General features: G+C 44.5%; 1 protein-coding gene across 1 annotated transcript in view; it reads left to right on the plus strand.

Moving 5' to 3' along the window:
- PPFIBP1 (PPFIA binding protein 1) overlaps window positions 1-20944 on the plus strand; it is a 2404664-nt gene that overhangs the window by 307187 nt on the left and 2076533 nt on the right. Inside the window, exons 5-6 of the mRNA XM_044082713.1 lie at window positions 4024-4137; window positions 7691-7822. Coding sequence (XP_043938648.1) covers window positions 4024-4137; window positions 7691-7822 — 246 coding nt within the window. The remainder of the gene's footprint in view (window positions 1-4023; window positions 4138-7690; window positions 7823-20944) is intronic.

Below are 20944 nucleotides of genomic sequence, written 5' to 3' on the forward strand. Positions count from 1 at the left end.
AAACCCCCCCAAAAAGTGGGCCTCAAGCTAAACGCCAAAAAGTGTATAGTCATCCCCTTTGGCAAAAACAAAGTGCCCACAAATTACCACATAGGTGGTAATCCATTAAGTACAGTAGAAGTCATTAGGGACCTGGGGACCCAAGTTGATAGCAATCTCTCATTTGGCAACCACGTGGCCAAAGTGGTTAGAAAAACATTTTATGTAGCCCACCTAATCATGAAGGGATTCACATCTAGATCAGGGGAGGTCATCGTGCTTCTTTACTCATCAGGCCCATAATTGAGTACAATGCCCCTTTTGGGATGTACCTTACCAGACACTGGAAAGACCCCAAAAGTACCTCACCAAGAGGATCAAAGGGCTCAAACAGATGCCATATGCTGCCCGGTTAAAGAAACTCCAGCTCTACTCAGTGGCATACCACCCACTCAGAGGCGATCTGTGCCTGACGTATAAAGCCATGTCCAACCCAGAATTAATGGACATGCTGCACCTCAGAAAATCCAAATCCCATCGAGCTACGCGCTAGAGAGACTTGAACCTCAGCACTGAAATAAATAGGACATGCTGGAGGGACAGATTCATAACCCAGAGGCTCCCTTCACTCTGGAATAAAATCCCAGTCCAGGTTAGGCAGAGTCCCACACTGACTCTCTTCAAGAGGAAATCTTGATGAGTGGATGGGAGATCGTAGGTTTACCCCGGCTATCACTTCTGTGTCACTGTTAGGTAGAGGCACAGTATACTAACCTCAAAAAAAGGCAGCAAAATTAATTTAAAATGGGTGGCGAAAGCCAAACACACTCTGGCTAGGCTTATAAATGCCCTAGGGCGGATAGCCTAGTATGACCCTATGAACCTATGTTTCCTATCATTCCTTGTCTACGCATAGAGTTCCTTTGATTGGCAGAGACCTGCCACCAAAACAAGGTACTACCATTCACACTACCCCCTGCCACACAAACTTTAACAAGACACTTCAGACTATGCATGGGGGGGGGGGGCTCAGCTGGCAGAGAAGTGCATTTAGGGTAAATGGTACCCAAGTCAAATGCACCTCCGCATAAATCAAAAGGAAATGTTTGGTGTACAGAATGCTCTGACAGCCTTCAAGGACCACATTCTTCCAGGACAACTAATGGTAAAGATGGGCAACACCACGTTTATGTGGTACATAAACAAGCAGGGGGTACACATTCTTACCCCCTCTGCAGACTAGCCATGGCATTGTGGAACACAGTCCTGAGCTACCAAGTGAATCTACAAGCTCAATTCCTGCCAAGAAAACTAAATACACTGGCAGGTGGACTAAGCAGAAACCTCATGGACCCACACGAGTGGAAACTGGAACCAAGGATTTTCCAACATGTTGACAAGCAAGTGGGGGAGCCCAGATATTAACCTGTTTGCCTCCCCCAAGAACCATCAGTTGGACAAATTTTGCCCAAGGATTCCCCACAAACTAGCTTGGAAAGTGGATGCTCTGTCCTTCAGTTGGAAAAACCTATCAGTTTATGACTTTCCTTGTCTGCCTCTGCTCTCCAAGATACTACTAAAGATCTAACAGGATAAGCCAAGGACGATTTTAATTGCACCAGACTGGCCACACCAACACTGGTTCCCCCTCCTGCGCAGTCTGTCACGCTTGGCCCCATGGCACCTGCCTTAGATTTTTCCCTGTTGTCTCAGCAATGTAACCATGTTCTGCACCCTCAGCTATAAACCCTGAACCGATCAGTCTGGCTAATTAACTAATCTCTTCTTTACCACCCCCTCAGTAAATCAGCGATGGATATCATTTTAGAGGCTAGGAGGCCTGGTACTAGAAAATCTTATGCTGCAAAATGGAAAAGATTTTGTACCTGGAACCAATCTCAAGGAATGAGCGCAGCAGTGCCCAATTTACCTCGGATTCTACAATATTTGACTTGAGATGCTTCATAAGGGCTTGTCCTTTTCTTCCATCAAAATTCATGCCTTAGCCATTTCAGCTCACTATAGCACAGAGCCTCCCCTCTTCTCTCACCCACTGCTCAAGCAGTTTCCTCAGAGGGGCCAAAAATTTAAGGCCACCCAGGAGAGCTCCAACTCCAGCCTGGGACCTTAACTTTGTCTTGGAGAAACTCACTCTTCCTCCTTTCGAGCCAGCTGCTACTGCAGATTTAAAATCCCTTTCCTGGAAAACAGCTTTCCTTTTAGCAATCTCTTCTGCAAGAGGGGTATCTGAGTTACAGGTCCTTATGGCAGTGGAGCCTTTCATCATCTTTCATGTGGACAGGGTGTCCCTCAGAACCAGTCCCTCCTTCATGCCCAAGGTGGTATTCAGTATGGCTCTTAATCAGTCTATTAATTTGCCTACCTTCTTTCCTAGCCTACAGAACAAAGGGGAACGGATACTGCACTACTTAGATGTGCACAGACAACTTAGATTCTGCTTGTACCGGACTAAACCTCAAAGGAAATCCGAACATCTGCTGGTGGCATTTGCTGCAGGGACAGAGGGGAAAGCTGTTTCTGTCCATTTTAAAATGGATAGGCCACTGCATTCATTTCTGCTATAAGCAACATAGAAAACCTATCCCACAGGGCATCGGACCCCATTCAACCAGGGCTGCATCTACCTCTACAGCCTTTCTCAGGGGTGTCCCCTACCAAGGGCATCCTAGAAGCTGCTACCTGGAGTTCTGTACATACTTTCACCAAGCATTATCATTTGTAAATTTTCTCTAAATCCAGAGCTGGTTTTGCCACTGCAGCCTTGCAGGGCCTTATAGCTGGTCCTAATTCTATTTAAATTCTTCCTTCCACCTTAGCTTTAGGATTCTACTCAAATGTAATGACTAACAGTGAAACACTAAGAGTGTAGTACAGTTGTGTACACTTACCATAAATGTAGAAGTTCGAGTGTATTGTTGCAATCCTGGTTACCCTCCCTCCATTCCTCTTTCTTCTTTTTGGCTATACCTCTACTCTCACTTACTATGCTCAGAAAGCTTTTGGTGTATTTGCTTTTTTGTTGGAGGTATATCATTGTATTATAGATTTAATGGCTTCCCATTAGGGGGGCACCTGACATCTGCGGCAAGAAAAACTGATGTAATGGCGTCGGCTGCATGTTTTATACCCCTGACAACCTGACGTCATGGAAGAAGGGACAGCAACCGATGCAGGACCGAAGACATTGTTAATCAGGCCGATTGAGGGCTACTGCAAGCAGATAACCCAAATGTAATGACTGCAGAAGTGAATACATCTACATTTATGGTAAATTGTACACAACTGTATTTTTTTTTAAGTCACACTCAGCTCTGTTTTTTTTTTTTTTACCTTTTTACAGTAACTCTGCCATTTTCGATTCTCTTATTGTTATCATTGTTTTGTAATGTGGTGTATGATGAACATTACTTCTTGGTTTTACAGATGGGCGTTACTGGTGGGATAGGGTGCAAACTGTTATACTCTTGACTTGATAATGTAGCCAGTGCACATTATGGTGCTCATCAGCTGAGTATATGTCTGCCATCTGCATAGGTTTTTGTTGAAAAAGGCCTGAGTTTTGATTGAAGAAGTAAAGCATTTAATTAAAGAGGGACTTTTGATACCAAAAGAACATATCTGTTTAAGGCTTTTATAGAAAATATCCTCAAATCTCTTATCAATGTCAACTAATTTTTGACTGCTTCTGCTTTTCTACCAAATAGTACTTTAAAAGATTAGTCAACTGCATCCCCTCTTCAGATGTGAGAGAGATGCTTAGTCAACTGCATCCCCTCTTCAGATGTGAGAGAGATGCTTAGTGTGACTTTCTGTATTTGCTTGAATTCCTTGGTTATCATATTCTTGAACTACAGTTTGAATACATTATGGGGTTTATTTTTGATGTTTTTTAGCGTCAAGATGCCTTTTTTCTTCTGAATAATGCATGCTTGATTTACATTCAGGTACACTTTTAATTGGCACTGCTACTTAAAAATGAAATACATGTGTCCTGTTTGTTAGTAAATTGATATTTTCTTTTAGGTGAGTGTTCTTACGGATCAAGTTGAGGCTCAAGGAGAGAAGATTCGAGACCTAGAGTTTTGTTTAGAGGAACACAGAGAGAAATTAAATGCTACAGAAGAAATGCTTCAGCAGGTAGGCCATGAGGAATGAATGAGATGCTAATTTATACTCATTTCTAGGAGGTTGTCTGCAGTAGGTGTTAAATTAGGATACTTCCGTTATGTGGTTTGATACCTGTCAACTGACCCTAATTTTTACCCAGATTTTTTACTCCATGCCTCTTAAGTTTGCCATTTCTTTTTTTTTTTTTTTTTTTTTTGGGGGGGGGGGGCAGAACAAAAAGTGGTGGATTACAACAATTTTTAATATCGACAGTCATCAGTAAGTACTGTAAATCATTCCTTACACTTTTTAAGTTAACTGGCCACCAAAACGCAGCTGTCTGCAAGAAAAATACTGCAAGCCATAGGGTTCTTGGCCTCATGCATTCTACTAATTCCATATGCAAGACTGCATATGAAGAAACTTCAGTGGTACTTGGTCTCTGGTGTCAACATGCTCAGGATCTGGAAACACTGATTCCTATCATTCCTTGTCGAAGGACAGAGTTTTTCTGGTGGGTAGAAGCTTGAAACTATAACAAGGGACTCCCTTTCACTCAAATCCTCACTATCCAAACCCTGACAACAGACACATCAGACTATGCATGGGGGACTCACATGGCAGGCAAATGTATTCAAGGCAAATGGAGCCCAGGACAAAATCACCTGCATATCAATCAAAAATAAATGTTAGCTGTACAGAATGCACTGACAGCCTTCATATACCTTATCCTTCCAGGACAACTCTTGATAGAGACAGCCAACACCACAGTTATGTGGTACATAAACAAGCAGGGGGGAACTCATTCCTACCCACTCTGCAGGTTAGCCATGGCCCTGTGGAACACAACCTTGAGCAATCAAGTGCACGTGCAAGCTCAGTTCCTGCCAGGCAAACACAATTTACTGGCAGACGACTTGAGCAGAAATCTACTGGACCTACACAAGTGGAAACTGGAACCCAACTCATTCAAACGTCTAATTCTCAGGTGGGGGACACCAGAGGTGGACCTCTTTGCTTCCCCCCAAAACCATCAATTGAGCAAATTGTGCACCAGAAATCCCCACAGCCAAGCATGGAAAGTGGATGCCCTATCCATTACATGGGAAAACCTCTCAGTCTATGCCTTTCCCCCTCTGCCCCTCCTCTCAAAAGTACTACTCAAGATCAAACAGGACAGACCAAGGACAATCCTTATTGCACCAGACTGGCCACGCCAGGACTGGTACCCACTCCTACGTAGTCTGACAGCAGTACTAACCTGGCACCTACATCAGACCCCCTCTCTGCTGTCCTAGCAGGAGGGAAAGATTTTGCACCCTCAGCTGCAAACCCGGAACCTTGCAGTCTGGCTTAATCCCTGAATACACCACCAGCAACCCTCAGCAAACGGGTGCTAGTTGTCATCCTTGAAACCAGGAAGCCTAGTACTAGGAAAATTCTATTCAGAAAAGTGGAAAAGATCCTGTTCTTGGAGCCAGTTTCAAGGAAAGGACACAGCCATGCCCACCTTACCTCAAATCCTAGATTACCTAGCAGAGCTGCTTCACAAAGGCTCATCTCTCTCATCAGTTAATTTCAAAGCAAACTATTTCCAAATGGATAGCACATTGCATCCATTTTTGCTACAAACACCATGGAAAACCTATCCAACAGGTGATCAAAACTCATTCCACTAGGGCTACCTCAACCTCTCCAGCATTTCTCAGGGAGTCCCTACCCGGGACATCCTGAAAGCTGCAACCTGGAGTTCTGTACACACCTTCACCAAGCATTACCACTTACCTGTCTTTTCTAAATCCAGTGCTGGATTTGCCACAGCAGTCTTACAAGGCCTGCTAGACAGCCATATTTCTTGACTGCCTCCACCCTTCCTTAGCTTTGGGAATCAACCCAAGTGTGGTTACTGCAACATTGAAACACAAAGAACATAGTATAGTTGTGTACACTTACCATAAATGTAGATGTTTGGAAGTATTCACTGTTGCAGTCCTGGTTACCCTCCCTCCGGCCCCCTAACTTCTCTATGCTTTCTACCTTTGTCTTTTTGGCCATATCTTATGGCTATGGTGTCTACTTTTTACTGGAGGTGTTCCACACCATTTAATTGCTTCCTATTTTGAGGGCTCCTGACATCTGGGGCAAGAAAAACTGATGTAATGGCACCTGCTGCATGTTTTATACCCTTAACGACCTGACGTCATGGAAGAGGCAACAGCATCCAATATAGAAATCCCAAGACTGGTATTCGGGCCGACTGAGGTCTACCTGCAGGCAAATAACCCATGTATGGTGACTGCAACAGTGAATATTCTCAAACATCTACGTTAATGGTAAGTGTACATAACTGTACTTTCTGTACACATCTTCACCAAGCATTACCACTTTTCCAAATCCAGGGCTGGATTTGCTACAGCAGTCTTGCAAGGCCTACTAGCCAGCCCTAACACTTCTTGACTGTTTCCACCCTTCCTCAGCTTTGGGAATCAGCCCAAGTGGGATGAGTGCAACAGTGAAACACGAAGAACATAGTACAGTTGTGTACACTTACCATAAATGTAGATGTTCAAGTGTATTCACTGTTGCAGTCCTGGTTTCCCTCCCTCCAGCCTCTGGCTTTCTCTGTCTGTCTACCTTTCCTAATGGCATTGATATTTACTTTTTACTGGTGGTGTTCCCCACCCTATACTAGTTCCCTACTTGGGGGCTCCTGACATTTGGGGCAAGAAAAACTGATGTAATGGCGTCGGCTGCCTGTTTTATATCCCTGACAACCTGACGTCATGGAAGAAGTGACAGCATCCGATGCAGAAATCTGAGACTCTGGTGTTCGGGCCGACGTAACCAAAGTGTGATGACTGGAACAGTGAATACACTCAAGCATCTACATTTATGGTAAGTGTACACAACTACTTTTCCTCTCTACTTACTTGTTTGGTTATTTTTTTCCACTCTCTTCCCACCTGCCCCCGATCTCTCTCACACACACACACACACACACACACACACACACACACACACACACACACACACACACACACCCCACCTGACTGATCTGAGCAATTTTACCCTTTCATTCTTTACCAGGGGAAAAGCCAGTCACAACAATGCTATCATCCAACTAGGTATCAAGAGAATTTGTTTATGCATTGATATCCTTTCTGCATCCTGCATAAGTGCTCATTGGAAGGGCATAGAATGGATGCAGCGTGGGTCTGTCGCCCTCTACTGCAGATGTTGTAAATACTTGCACAACTCCACAGTCACCACTGAGTATGCCTCCTGTTGGGTTCCTGGTCCCCACTGGAGATGTACTCTCGGCATGTCTTTCATACTCCTCTTTAGAAAGGTGAGGATTCAGTCTTTGCTCCTTTTTCGTATTGAATATCACCAAAATGTTTGTGTGTGCTTCTTCTCTGCGTGTCACTTAGCCAACAGTTATTGGGCTTGGGATTGCACATTGTAAATGCCTCCCAGTTGTAGCTAAGAAAATTGGATGTAGAGTTGCAGATTCATTGTGTAAGAAGTTGAGGCATTTTTCTGTCATGCATACTTTGACTGTGCTGAATTTCATTTCCCACAGGAACTGCTCAGTAGAACATCTTTGGAGACTCAGAAACTGGACCTCATGACAGAAATTTCTAATCTGAAACTGAAGCTGACTGCTGTCGAGAAAGACTATGTAGATTATGAGGAAAGATTCAAAGATACAGAGGTGAGTACTGTGAGTGCTGCTATTTGGTGTTTAGGTGTTAGTTTTTAGAAATTATGTGTATTTTGAACAAATTGCTTGATGTATTACTTTATTATTGGGGGAAGTATGCATACAGTAATAATACGCTGGTTATGTTTACATTACTGTTTATGCTTTAGTCTTAAACTGGATGATTTCATTGGGGAATGACATTTTTTGTATGTATTTAGTGTGCATTTCTTGTCAGTTTAGTTCATTAAACCAAAATCTGTGGCAGATAGGTTTCCTAGAAGTATTACAACACAGCAAATCTTTTACAAGCAGCACTACTTTTGCTGTATGCCTCCCTGTATGCTTGGCTTAGACATGCATTTGTAGGAATGAGTTGGTGACCAGTAGTCCGTCTTCTCACTCCTCATTTGACTTGTTCCTTCTTCCTGAAGTTAGAGCCCAGTGGCCTGTCTGTTACTTTGGAAGTGTAATTCGAAACGGGCAAATATGGTGCTGTCATCCATTTAGAGGATTGGGGTTTTCTGCTTAAGCTGTAAATCCACAGTACATGCATACTGTCAAGCCCTCTGTGGGTCAGGATTCCATAGGTATCAACAAGATAATATAACCCTTCAAAAAAAAGCCTTACCCCCTTGATACCAGCACTCCCCTTTTGTTCCCTGGTCTACACCAGAGAGACTGCTGCATGAATGTTGGCCCCAAGCATGCACTTCCCGAGAGGTGAGGTAACAAGGCCATGTCATTAGCTACAACTAGTGCCCAAATTGCTGATCAGACTTGGATCACTAAGGTCGTAGTCAGGACTTTATTTCTCTGTGGCAGTGACCTTGGAGCCCAGAGTGGGGGGTGGGGGGTAGCTTTGTGTGCTTTCAGTGCTTTGTATCATCATAGTGGAACATTATAGAATCAGGCACATTCAGCAGTACTGAAACTTGAGATTCACAGAGGACAGGATAAGCCTTTTATTTCCAAAACTGCAAGAGACTAGATTGTCACCCACTTCTCTTGGAAAGAATCGGAACAGAACTTCCTACGAGGAAAATACATTATTACTAATAAGAGGGAGCAAGTTGTGAAAGGCCACAATCTGAAGAGCTAAGAAGATATTTTAGGTTACCTAGTACTCTATGAATGTGAAAGAAAGTGATAGTTGGTGCCCTTGAAGTAGTCATTTCCATGTTTGGGTAAAAGGTTTCCAAGTATTTGCCAGCAAATATGTTGCAAGTGAAATGTATGACTATTCCTACAACAGATAATTTAGACCTGAGGACCTTTTTTCATTAGTCCTTGGGTTTCTCTCTTCCAGCAGTCGCATCTCAGCAGACTTTCAGGAAATCTTTGCACAAGGGGATACATATTTGTAAAGTCTGATGCACATCATCACATAACAGAGTATTCCTTTTCTGTGTAGTTCAGCTCTGTTTTCATCTCACTCTCTGCTGTCTTTGGTGACCATTTTTCCATTTGATACCTTACAAGGCCATGAAAAATTTGCAAGGTCAGCAGCGTATACCTGTGCAGACACTTCCTTTATTTATCTGTAGGAAGAACATATCGGAACATTGCTGCAGGTGTCAATATTTCTTCAGTGAGCTGAGTGGTAAAATAATTTGTTTTTCTTGTGACTGTAAATGTTTTGGCTTTCAGGAGTTCTCTGTGCATTCCATGGACTGCAAAAGGAGGATCCAGAGCATATCTCCTGGCCCAAAGTGTAGAGTACGATATTGTCACAGGGGGAGGCTGTCAGCGTTGGCATTGCCCTAGCCCTTTTTCATGTAGCTCTGATGTTATCCTGCCCCTTCATTCTTGCAAGTGTTGAGCTCATCCTACCTTGTTGGACTTGAGCCTTTTCTGATAGTGAAGAGACATGGGAAGTAGTACTGGCACACTGAAGGTTGTGCACTGTGTTTCCAGCACTGCCCAGCCTACAGTTGATCTTTCTTTTGAAGTCTGAGTTTTAACATCTTGATCAGTGGAGCCAGTCTGTTTATCTAAGTGTAGGTCACAGGAGGGTGGTTCAGAGCACTTCCATCCCATGGCCTTACCTAAAAACAGCGTTGTTGGTCAGTTTATCTGAGCAGTCCACTTAACTTGCCATTGTCAGGGTTCACAGCACAGGGTTTAGATGTCAAAGCAAATGTAACTTGTTGCTAGCTAGAATTGCAGATGTGGAAGCAGAACCTTAAGGATTACAATATTAAGACAGAACCAGAACTGGCATGCTTCTGTGATGGGTTACACACTGAGTAACAGCTTAATTTCAGCTGTCCCAGTGTGGAAACAGAAACTCGAAAAAGACAGCCAGTGAATTTGTCTTTTTGGCTAAAGTTCAGTAACTGGCTGGTAAGTGCACTCCCTGGATGCCAGCAAAACAAAAACAAAAATTCGGAGAACCTGAAAAAGTCTATCACAAAGGTGTGGAGAAAACACTGACCTGGGATAATTCTGCAGTTGTTCAGCAAAAAGCAGTGCAAGCTCCAGCTTTGGTGCAAGACATGACTTCCAGTAACCTAGAGGAAAAAAATAAGTCAAATGTACTCAAAACTGATTAAAATAAACAAAATACTGAATGAGTATATCTGCTCAAATAACCAAATACTGGAAAAAATGAAAGGAGCTTTAAGCAGATATTTTGATGAAGTGATAAAACTACTAAAATCAGAGGTTGAAATGAAGAAAAGACTGGCTGAGTACAAGACTGCTCAAGAAAAGATGTTTAAAAAATAATAGAATTAAAGGAGAGAACACGTAGGGAAAACCTGATATTTTCTGCTGTACCTGAGAAGCTGAAAGGAACAGACTGTATTAATTTTATGAAAGCACAAATAAACAACTGGACTGGTATTAAACAGGCAGGAGTTGTTGATTGAAATGGCATATTGTGTGCATGCTCCAAATCTGGCCATGAGGAAACAACCTAGACCTTTAATAGTAATGATGCAATCCTTCCAGCAGAGAGAGTTGTTTCTGACAAAACTGTGGCAGAAGGACAGTGTATTAAAAGCGGGAGACTGTGGAAAAAAATTACTCACTGTACACAGCACAGATGATGAGTAAATTTATTCCATTAATCTGGAAATGTTGAGCAGCACAAGTGAGATTCAAGCTGCTGTATCCAACTATTTTCAGAATATTATTTCCGGGAGGATAAAATTCATTTTTTGATGCAGAACATGCAAAGGAGGAAATACAAAAGCTTGTCCAAAACGTGAGCTATGAAACTGCGATTCTGCTTCTTCTGATAATGCCCATAGACAGACTGTGCTAGCGAAACCTTTTCCAGTGTTTCAAAGAAAAATGCTTGAGAGAGAAAAAACCCAAGAGTTGACTAAACGAACTGGGAGTACATTGTTAATGAAGCAGAGACTGGATTTGGGAGATGGAGAACAGGAAGAAAACCAGCAACTCAGACTGACAAATGTGTGAATAAGCATTAATTAATGGTGAAACATGACAGAACAAGAAAACCTGGAAATATTGGACTTTTTTGACTTAGTTAAACTTGTAGGGGCTCCAAAGCATATGCCCTGATTCATGTCATTAATGTATGGAAGAACATTTAGGGGAGCGGAATAGGAAGGAGAGAATCAACAGTGAGTAAAATTTTTGTTGGTAGTAGTATTTTTGTAATGTGTGACATAGGATCATAGGTTACTAGGCTATTGACCCAAAGGTCATTTTAAGCCTAGCCATTTCATCCCAGTGTAATACCATGTAAGTGCTAGTCAGTACCCAAGATTGCATTTAGTGATGACTGCCCATGTCCTGGAGGGTTGTGGGTGCTATCCCCATTAAGACTTTATGGTGCCCCATCCACTCATCTAGGTTCCAGTTGAACAGTGTCATAGAGGTGCTGTGTTTCACATCAGTTGGTAGCCTGTTCCAAAGATGCAGCAGTCTGGAGATAAACTGTCCCTCCAGCATGTCCTATTTAATTTGCAGGCCATATTTAGGTAACCCTAGTCCCTTATGTTTAACCGATAAGCAGCAAGTTCATTAGATTTGGGTCTTTGAATGCTCTGTAGCCCAGGCATAAGTCTCCCCTAAGATGTCTATATGATAGTTTAGTGGCAGGGACTTTAGTCGGTCTGTGTAAGGCACATGCTGGAGCCCCTTGATCTTTGTTAAACATTTGAGGTGTCTCCAGTTGCTGCAGGCGCTTTGTACTGTACATGCTGAATGGGACGTTGCACTCCATTATGGGCCAGATTTGTGCTGAGTATAGAGGGGTTATGATCTCTTTTGCTCTTGAGGCGATGCTTTTACTAATCAAGTGTGCTATGTGGAAAGCCTTCCTTACTACAGTAGACTCATGGTGGTCGAAGATTGCAGTCAACTTGTGATCCCAGTTCCCTACCTCAGCATAGGCCTTTAGCTATTCCTCCTGTACTAGACATTGTTGATGATGTTTTTTCGGAATCCAGTTTGGCCCCCGATTCCCTGCCTCTTGCTCCCAGAAACTCTGACAGATGCTACATGGTCCCAGAGTCCCACAAGTTCCTTTTCAAAAATCCTATTGCAGATCCAGAGACTATTTCACAGGGACCCAAGGGCATTAAGGCTTCTACTGCTAAAAATCCTACCCCTTCTGATAGAGACTTCAGGGTGCTGGATAGATGGGGTAAGAAGGTTTACACTTCTGCAACCTTTGCCATTAGGGCTTTAAACTGCCAGTTTCATATATTAAAATATCAGCAACATGTTAATGGATTGCTTAAACAGAAAGTTATGTTGATTCCTGACTGTGTGGAAACTAAAGAATTACAGGATTTAATGCATTCTGCCGAACAAGTTGGAAAACATACTTTGCAATGTGGTTTTGATTCATTAGAGGCCTCTTGCAGGGCTGCTGTTACTGGGTCTGTGCTCAGAAGGCATGCTTGGCTTAAGGAGCAATCTTTGCCTGATCATGTTAAGGCTAAATTGTTGGATGCTCCTGTAAATCAGGACCGTCTGTTTGGCAACAAGGCTGAGGAAGTTCTTAAAAAGATGGAAGATAAAGCTAAATCTATGCAAACTGTTAAATATTGTTTACAAGTTCAGCCTCCTAGAGTAGGCACTGGACCTCTAAGAATTGGTACTTTCCAGCCCCTTCCAGGTATTCTCAAGCCAAACCCAGACACAGCAAAAACCCCAGGTTTCAGTCCCAGGGGACTCACAGAACTAAGCAGTGTGGGGCCTCCACTTCCAAGTCTGGGAATAAGACTCCCCCTATGGTAAACTGTCTCATTGACTTCCTTTTAAAATTTCCAAGCACTTATCAACTGACTGCCCCTTTGGGGGGAAAGATTGCTCTTCATGCAAAGAACTGGGAACTCGTTACCCAGGACAAATGGGTTTTAAATATAGTGTCCCAGGGATACATATTTCACTTCCACACGTTACCATCACCAAGTGGGTGGCCGGACCTACCCTCAAATCAGTGGGCAGAGGCCCAAAAACAAGTACTTTCTCTCTTAAGCATGGTGGCTTTTCAACTGGCACCAGAAGAGGAAAAGGGACAAGGTTTCTACTTGAGACTTTTCCTGGTACCCAGAAAAGGCAATTCATGGTGTCCTATCCTGGACCTGTCTACTCTAAACACCTTTTTGGAGATTTGAAAATTCAAGATGCTGACTCTTCACCAATTACTTCCTATGCTAGACAAAGATGCCTGGTTGGCAACACTAGATTTAAAAGAAGCATATCTGCACATCCCAATCGGGGAATCTTGCAGAAGATACCTACGCTTCAAAGCAGGCTACACGCACTATCAGTTCTCTGCACTGCCCTTTGGCTTATCTACTGCACCCAGGGTATTCACAAAGTGCCTAGCTCTAGTTATTGCATTTTGCAGGCAAAGAAATATTCAAATATACCCATTCCTGGACGATTGTCTAATTCAGGCAGAAAGCCAGGACATACTTTTGAATCATCTGGCCTTTGTAAAAAGGGATCTGATATTGTTGATCCTCATTCATTCCTTGCGTATGGGTATCGGTTACGACCTCGGAACCGAGCCAGCCATTTTCAAGCTCGCGTCAGCTTCAAACTCTTGAGCTAAACTCTTACCCACAATCACCCTCTCCCTGTTACCTCAGATTTCGTTTGCCACATTGCCATTCGGTCGTGTCAAGCTACTTCTCTTGAGCTAAGTACAGTTGTTTGTTTAATAACCATTTATTTTACTTTTGTCAGAAAAGTTTCTATTTCATTGTCTCTTACCCTATCGCATCTAGCGATCATACTTTCTTCAGGTTTTTCTTCTCTCTTCTCCATCTTTTTACCGCAAAGTAAATTCCCCTTACCATCGTTGGTAATTCTTCCCTTTTTCTCATACCTTAGGGTATTCTTTTGTACCATTGCTGGTACCCTTTTCTGTTTTCTATTTTAGCTATTTTGGCAGATAAGAAAGGTAGTACGGGGTTTAAACGGTGTTCTGATTGTGGACACAAACTACCTAATTCTGATGCACACTCTTTGTGCGTTTATTGTTTGGGGGCATCCCATTTGTCTGTTGAGCCGCCCTGTACTATTTGTGAGAATTTTTCAAATAGAACCTTGTTGAAAAGGAAAAACAAGCTGGTGCTAAAGGGACTTCTTAAATCTCCCTTTTCAGAGGCTATTTCTGGGTTGGAGGCCTCAACTCCTCCTAAAGCCCATAAGAAAATCTTGGATGTCCCTACCAAGGCTAAACCTTTGCCTTCGTCCCCGGCTGGGGACTCTCGCCACCCAAAACCTAAAAAGGCTAAATTTTCGGCTCCGGAGCTCACTCAGTTAGCCCCAGTGCTTTCGGTGCTTAGACTTTCAGCTCCATTAGTGATCTCGGCTCCGTCATGTACTGCAGCCTTCACTATATTAGCTCCTCTGTTCAGACCATTACCACTGTATCGGCACCGACCATTCGGTCGGCTCCGAGATCTTCCTCGGAACAGACAACTTTATTGTTGACTCCAGTCTTCGGTACCGACAACCACTTCAGTGCAGACCATGAACTCGGCACCAATGACTTTTTCGGTGCAGACTCCCATAGTCCAGTCTTTCTCGACACCGTTGTTCTCGGTGCGGACTGGTGAGATGGGCACCGACTTTGCCTCTTCTGTGGATAGGCCTGTTTCTCCCTTAGTTTCCGTGAGGTCCACTAGAAGCCTTTCCAAACATGATGTGTTGCGTCTTGTGGACCAGGTACTCTTGGCCAGAGGTATCCCAACCCCCAGAAACTATCCTTCCTTGGGAGGTGATCACCAGTCTCCAAAGACCCCTTCTTATTCTCCTCCTTCATTGCCTTTGAAGTCCATGGATATAGCACAGTCTTTCCCTTCTGCAGTTCCATTTATGGATCTCACTAAGGAACCGCAGTTGCCTTTGTGGCAGGAAAGTTTTGTTATGACCCAGGATGTCAGTTGTGACGCACATAGTTTGCTGCTCCACAGCCATCCAGGGACTCCGGGTCGGCAGGCTGAGCCACTTAGGGGAGGGGTGAACCCTGTCCTAGACATTCACTCCTCTTCAGGTGGACAAGCCTTCCAACTGATGGAAAAGGCTTTCTCTGCTGCCGGCGATACTGGACTGTCTATCCCTCCGCCCTCCTCTGGTACACTTGTTTCACAAGTCGCACCGAGTGGACAACGGGTGCAAGGCCCTCGGGACATATTCCCACAGGAAACCCCTTTTCCGCCGTCTTCCCCAGCTTCTCCCGCTGAAGAAGTTCACCGGAAAAGTTTGTGTAAGAGGAAACGCATGGACTCTACAGAGGAGTCCCTCACTAAAGACACAGATTTTGATGAGGGGGAAGGATCCCCTAGGTCATCCTCTGAGGTATCCTTTGGTGATAGCCTCAAAATCCTGAAACAGAGAGGTGACTGGCAGTACTCTAATCCGACCTCTGTGGAATCTGTGTTCCTGCAGGCCTTTTGCGCCCAGCCCCCTACCTCCTGCGTTACTCCACATGCCAATGAACTTGTCTGGCTTATCGTGCAGTGTGCATGGAAGGCTCCTGACACCGTCAAAGCTATTCCCTGGAGGCCAGATAAGATTTTTGTCCCCTCCTGCTACGGATCCCCATTGGTCAAAAGGTCTTCCTGTGGATGCTTTGGTGGTGGCGGCCGCAACAAAAAAGGATCTGGCAGAAGAAGAAAGCCAGACTGTCCATCCGCCTAACAGAGTCCCGGGCCCTGGACAGGATAGGGAAGCGCACCTTTGCATCAGTGACCTTTACTATCAGGTCCCTGAATTATATGGCACACTTTACCAGGCTTCAAAAGGATCTGATTTCTGAGCTCTCTAGATCCTTGGCTGGTGCCATGTCTGATGAGATCCGTGACAAAGGGGCCTCTCAGCTGGCTACCATTGAGTCAATATCTGACTCCTCTATGCGACTGATATCTCACGCATCAGAAGGAGCAGCTAGAGCAGCGGGATCATCTGCGGTCTTAAGACGACACACATGGATGCGCTTGTGCAATTTCGCGGAACCCTTTAAGGCTTCCTTTCTTAATGCTCCCATTGAGCCCTCCTCGTTGTTTGGACCCAAAGTTAAATGCACACTGGCCAGATGTGAACAGGACGGTAAGACCCTTTCTGCCGTAGGTGTCTGTTATTCTTCCCCTCAACGTGCTTTCTCCTGAAACCAAAAGAGTGGGAAGATATGGTTCAAGAAATCTCTGGGTCCTTTCCATGACACACAGGCAGAGTTCTTCCCTAGAGGCAGAGGGGGAAACTCTCAGGGAAGACTCTCCTTTCAGAGCAGAGGGGATCCGCGTAACCAGGGTTCCAGGGATTCTTTCCCCTGGCCAATCCTACCAGCGCTCCTGTAGAGCGGCCCAACTCCTTTCCCTCTGGAGGTGGTTGGGGGACGTTTCTCCTTGTACCCTTCTGCTTGGCTACCCATCACCACCGATTCTTGGGTACAAAGGATTATAACCAGAGATTATCATATCCCCTTCGATCTTTGTCCCGTCCCTTCTATACCTTCCCGACATCCCACCCAGTCAAAGGGAAGAAGCAGCATTAGAGATAGAAAAGCTGCTAAGAAAGAGAGTCATCCAAATAGTCCCTCCAGACCAGATAGGATCCGGATTCTACTCAAGACTATTTTTGGTGCCAAAGAAAACCGGGGACTGGAGACCAATTTTAGATCTCGGTGTATTGAACAAGTTTGAGAGAGTACAAAAATTCTGGATGGTCACAATACAGTCTATCCTCCCGCTTTTGGAAAAAGACGATTGGATGTGTTCGATAGATCTTCAGGATCTTCTGCTGCCTTTCATGCCAGAGCTTCCTTACATGACATCTGCAACTTGGGCTACGCCTCATACCTTCATCAATCATTACAAATTGGATTTGGTCTCTAGGAGAAGAGCATCCTTTGGTTCTATGGTGCTCAGGAATGTCCTTCCATGAGAGCCTCCCAGGAATAGAGGTAGCTGAGGACTCTGTCCCATACGTAAGGAATGACTGGGGATTAACAATATCAGATAAAGAAGTTGTATCTTACCATAAAGTTCCATCTGTATTGTTGATCCTCGTTCAGTCATTACGACCCTCCCTCCTTCCCCCTCCTATGGTTTCTAGTGGCTCTCACCATCCAGTTCTCTTAGGTTATTTGACCAGAGGTAGCCTCTACCTTCTTTGACTTGCAAACTCAACAGGGAGAGGGTGATTGCGGGTAAGAGTTTAGCTCGAGAGTTTGAAGCTGACGCAAGCTTGGAAAATGGCCGGCTCAGTTCCGAGGTCGGAACTGATACCCATATGTAATGACTGAACAAGAATCAACAATGCAGATGGAACGTTATGGTAAGACATTTTCTAACTTGTCTGGGGTACACCATAAATGAAAAGAAATCACACCTAGTACCCTGTCAAATTATATTCCTGGGAGCAAGCTTGAATACAACTTCCCATAGGTTCATAGGTTCATACTAGGCTGTCTGCCCTAGGGCATTTATAAGCCTAGCCAGAGTGTGTTTGGCTTTCGCCACCTATTTTAAATTAATTTTGCTATGCCCTTTTTCGAGGTTAGTATACTGTTCCTCTGTCTAACAGTGACACAGAAGTGATACCCGGGGTAAACCTACGATCTCCCATCCACTCATCAAGATTCCTCTTGAGAGTCAGTGAGGGACTCTGCCTAACCTGGACTGGGATTTTATTCCAGAGTGAAGGGAGCCTCTGGGTTATGAATCTGTCCCTCCAGCATGTCCTATTTATTTCAGTGCTGAGGTTCAAGTCTCTCGAGCGCGTAGCTCGATGTGATTTGGATTTTCTGATGTGCAGCATGTCCATTAATTCCGGGTTGGACATGGCTTTATACGTCAGGCACAGATCGCCTCTGAGCAGGCGGTATGCCACTGAGTAGAGCTGGAGTTTCTTTAACCGGGCAGCATATGCATCTGTTTGAGCCCTTTGATCCTCTTGGTGAGGTACTTTTGGGGACTTTCCAGTTGCTGCAGGTATCTGGTAAGGTACATCCCAAAAGAGGCATTGTACTCAATTATGGGCTTGATGAGGGATGAGTAAAGAGGCACGATGACCTCCCCTGATGTAGATGTGAATCCCTTCATGATTAGGTGGGCTACATAAAATGTTTTTCTAACCACTTTGGCCACGTGGTTGTCAAATGAGAGATTGCTATCAACTTGGGTCCCCAGGTCCCTAATGACTTCTTCTGTACTTAATGGATTACCACCTATGTGGTAATTTGTGGGCACTTTGTTTTTGCCAAAGGGGATGACTATACACTTTTTGGAGTTTAGCTTGAGGCCATGGCTCTGGCACCAGTTGTCTTTTTCTATGAGGCCCTTTTGGAGGATGCTTGTGTCGGCTGGAGAGTCGATTATGGCACCCAGTTTGCAGTCATCTGCGAACTTGGTCAGCCACAGTCCTTCCATGTTGGCCTGTATCTCCGAGAAATATATACCGAACAAGAAAGGTCCCAGGACTGAGCCTTGTGGGACGCCACTTGTAACTGGTTTGGAGTCTGACATGGCTCCAGCAATTCTAACCATGTGGGTTCTGTCCTTGAGCCAGTTTGCAACCCATCTAGTGACATAGGGGTTTATATTTAAGCTGGCAAGCTTATCTATAATGCTCGAGTGGGGTTTTTATCGAAGGCTTTTGCGAGGTCCAGGTCGGCTGTGTGGACCACCTTCCCCTCGTCAATGGCCTTGGTGACTGTTTCAAAGAAATCAACCAGGTTTAAAAGGCAGGATCTGCCCTTAACAAAGCCGAACTGGGTAGGATCCAGTGTCTGTAGGTCCCCAATATCTTTATTTATGAGGTCCATGATGATCCTTTCCATAGCTTTGCAGACCAAGCTAGTCAGGCTTATGGGGCGATAGTTTCCAGAATCCGTTGAGGCACCACCTTTATGGAGAGGGACCACTGTTGCTGTACGCCACTCTTTGGGTACATATCCTATAGTAAGGCTGAGATTGAACAGTAGTTTTATGTTTGGGTTTAGCTCTTCTTGGAGTTCATGTAGGATGCAGCCTGGGACACCGTCTGGTCCCATTGATGCTGTGTTTTTTGCTTTGGAGAGGGCAGCTCTTACCTGAGCATCTGAGATGTTGGGGGGGGGGCAGCACTCTGCTGGGATAGATATTTGCTCTTTTGGTGGGGGGGGGGGAGTTTGTGCTGAACCTGTCAGCTAGGATGTTGGCAATGTCTGTGGGTTTGGTGTATTTTTTGTCATTTTGGACTAATTCTGAGCATATCTGGGAATTCCCACCCAGGTTCCTAACATAACTAAAGAAAGCCTGGTTGATTATCCTTATTGTCCTGTGCAATTTTTCTCTCGAAGCTGGCCTTAGACGATTTTATGAGTGCCCGTAGTTTTTTGCTAATACTGATCAGAGATGCCTTCCCTTTTTGGTATTTTGCTCTGTCATGTAGTAGCTTCCTCCTTCTATTGTATAGTTTGTTTATGGCTGGGGTCCACCAGACAGGACGTCTGCCTTTGGAGGATTGGGTCTTGGTTTTATTTCGGATTGCATGATCCATGCATTCCTGAAGGTGTTCATAGAATGCGTTTATAAAGGATTTTGCGGTCTGGGCCGTAATTTTCCACAGGCCCGGGGGCTTTGAAGGATTCCACCTCGGTTTTGAGAAGTGTGAAATTTGCTTTAGAGAAGTTTTTCACTGTGGTTTTCAGGGCAGGGGGTGGATTTGGGATGTGAATATCCAGTGAGATTAGTTTATGGTCTGATCTTACCAGTGAGGGAAACACTTCTGGTCTGGAGCATAGAGTCCCCATGTTGGTGATGATCAGGTCCAGTATGTTTTCTCCTCTTGTGGGAGTGGTAACAAGTTGTTCCATAGCATTTGAGTTTATAAATTCTAGGAACCTCTGTGCTAGAGTGTTGGAGCTAGAGTAATGCTCCCAATCTATGTTTGGGTAGTTGAAGTCGCCCAATATAATGGTGTTTGGAGAGACCTTCATATTTTCCAGTGTTCTCAGGAAGGCCGAGTGGGGTTCCTGGGTTTGGGAGGGTGGTCTGTAGCAGGCTATAAACTGGAAGGCAGTTTTACCCACTGTTAGTTGCACATGGATAGTCTCTGATGCTTCGTGCTGTGCCACCAACCTGGAGGTGTGGGTATCTTTGACGAATATTGATACTGCTTTTGTGGTTCGGTCCAAGTTTTGGGGCCAAAAAGCATGGTATGAGGTATAACCTGGTAGTGCTGGGGTGCTCTCGGGATCCTTGAACCAGGTTTCTGTTACTGCACAGATATCGATGTTCTCCATGCTAAGGAGAGTTTTGAGTGCATGCATCTTGAGGTTTAGACTTCTGGCATTGAGTAGCATTACTCTTAATTTCTTATCCCTTGTGATACCTATGGAGGTGGGTTTGTCTTTTGAGCCTTGCCTAAAAAAGGCACTATGGGGGTAGCAAGAGCCTTTGCCAATATCCAAAAGCCCAGGGGTGACACGTGCAAGCCGTCCCTAGCGAAGCATCGTGGCTTGTCGAGCATGTCATCCCAGGCTGACAGGCATTGGATCCCATTTGAATGACACCAGTACTTAAGCCAATTGTTGAAATTGATCATCTTGTCTTCATATTGTGGCATCATTCTTGGTGAGGGTAAGATGCTTCTCAAGGTCAGGGTCATACCAGCCTGGGCTACATGCTCAGAGAGCTCGTCTGTCTCTCT

This window comes from Protopterus annectens, chromosome 9.part0 (genome assembly GCF_019279795.1).
Source record: "Protopterus annectens isolate FY-2018-M chromosome 9.part0, PAN1.0, whole genome shotgun sequence".
In the NCBI taxonomy this organism is placed as follows: domain Eukaryota; kingdom Metazoa; phylum Chordata; order Ceratodontiformes; family Protopteridae; genus Protopterus; species Protopterus annectens.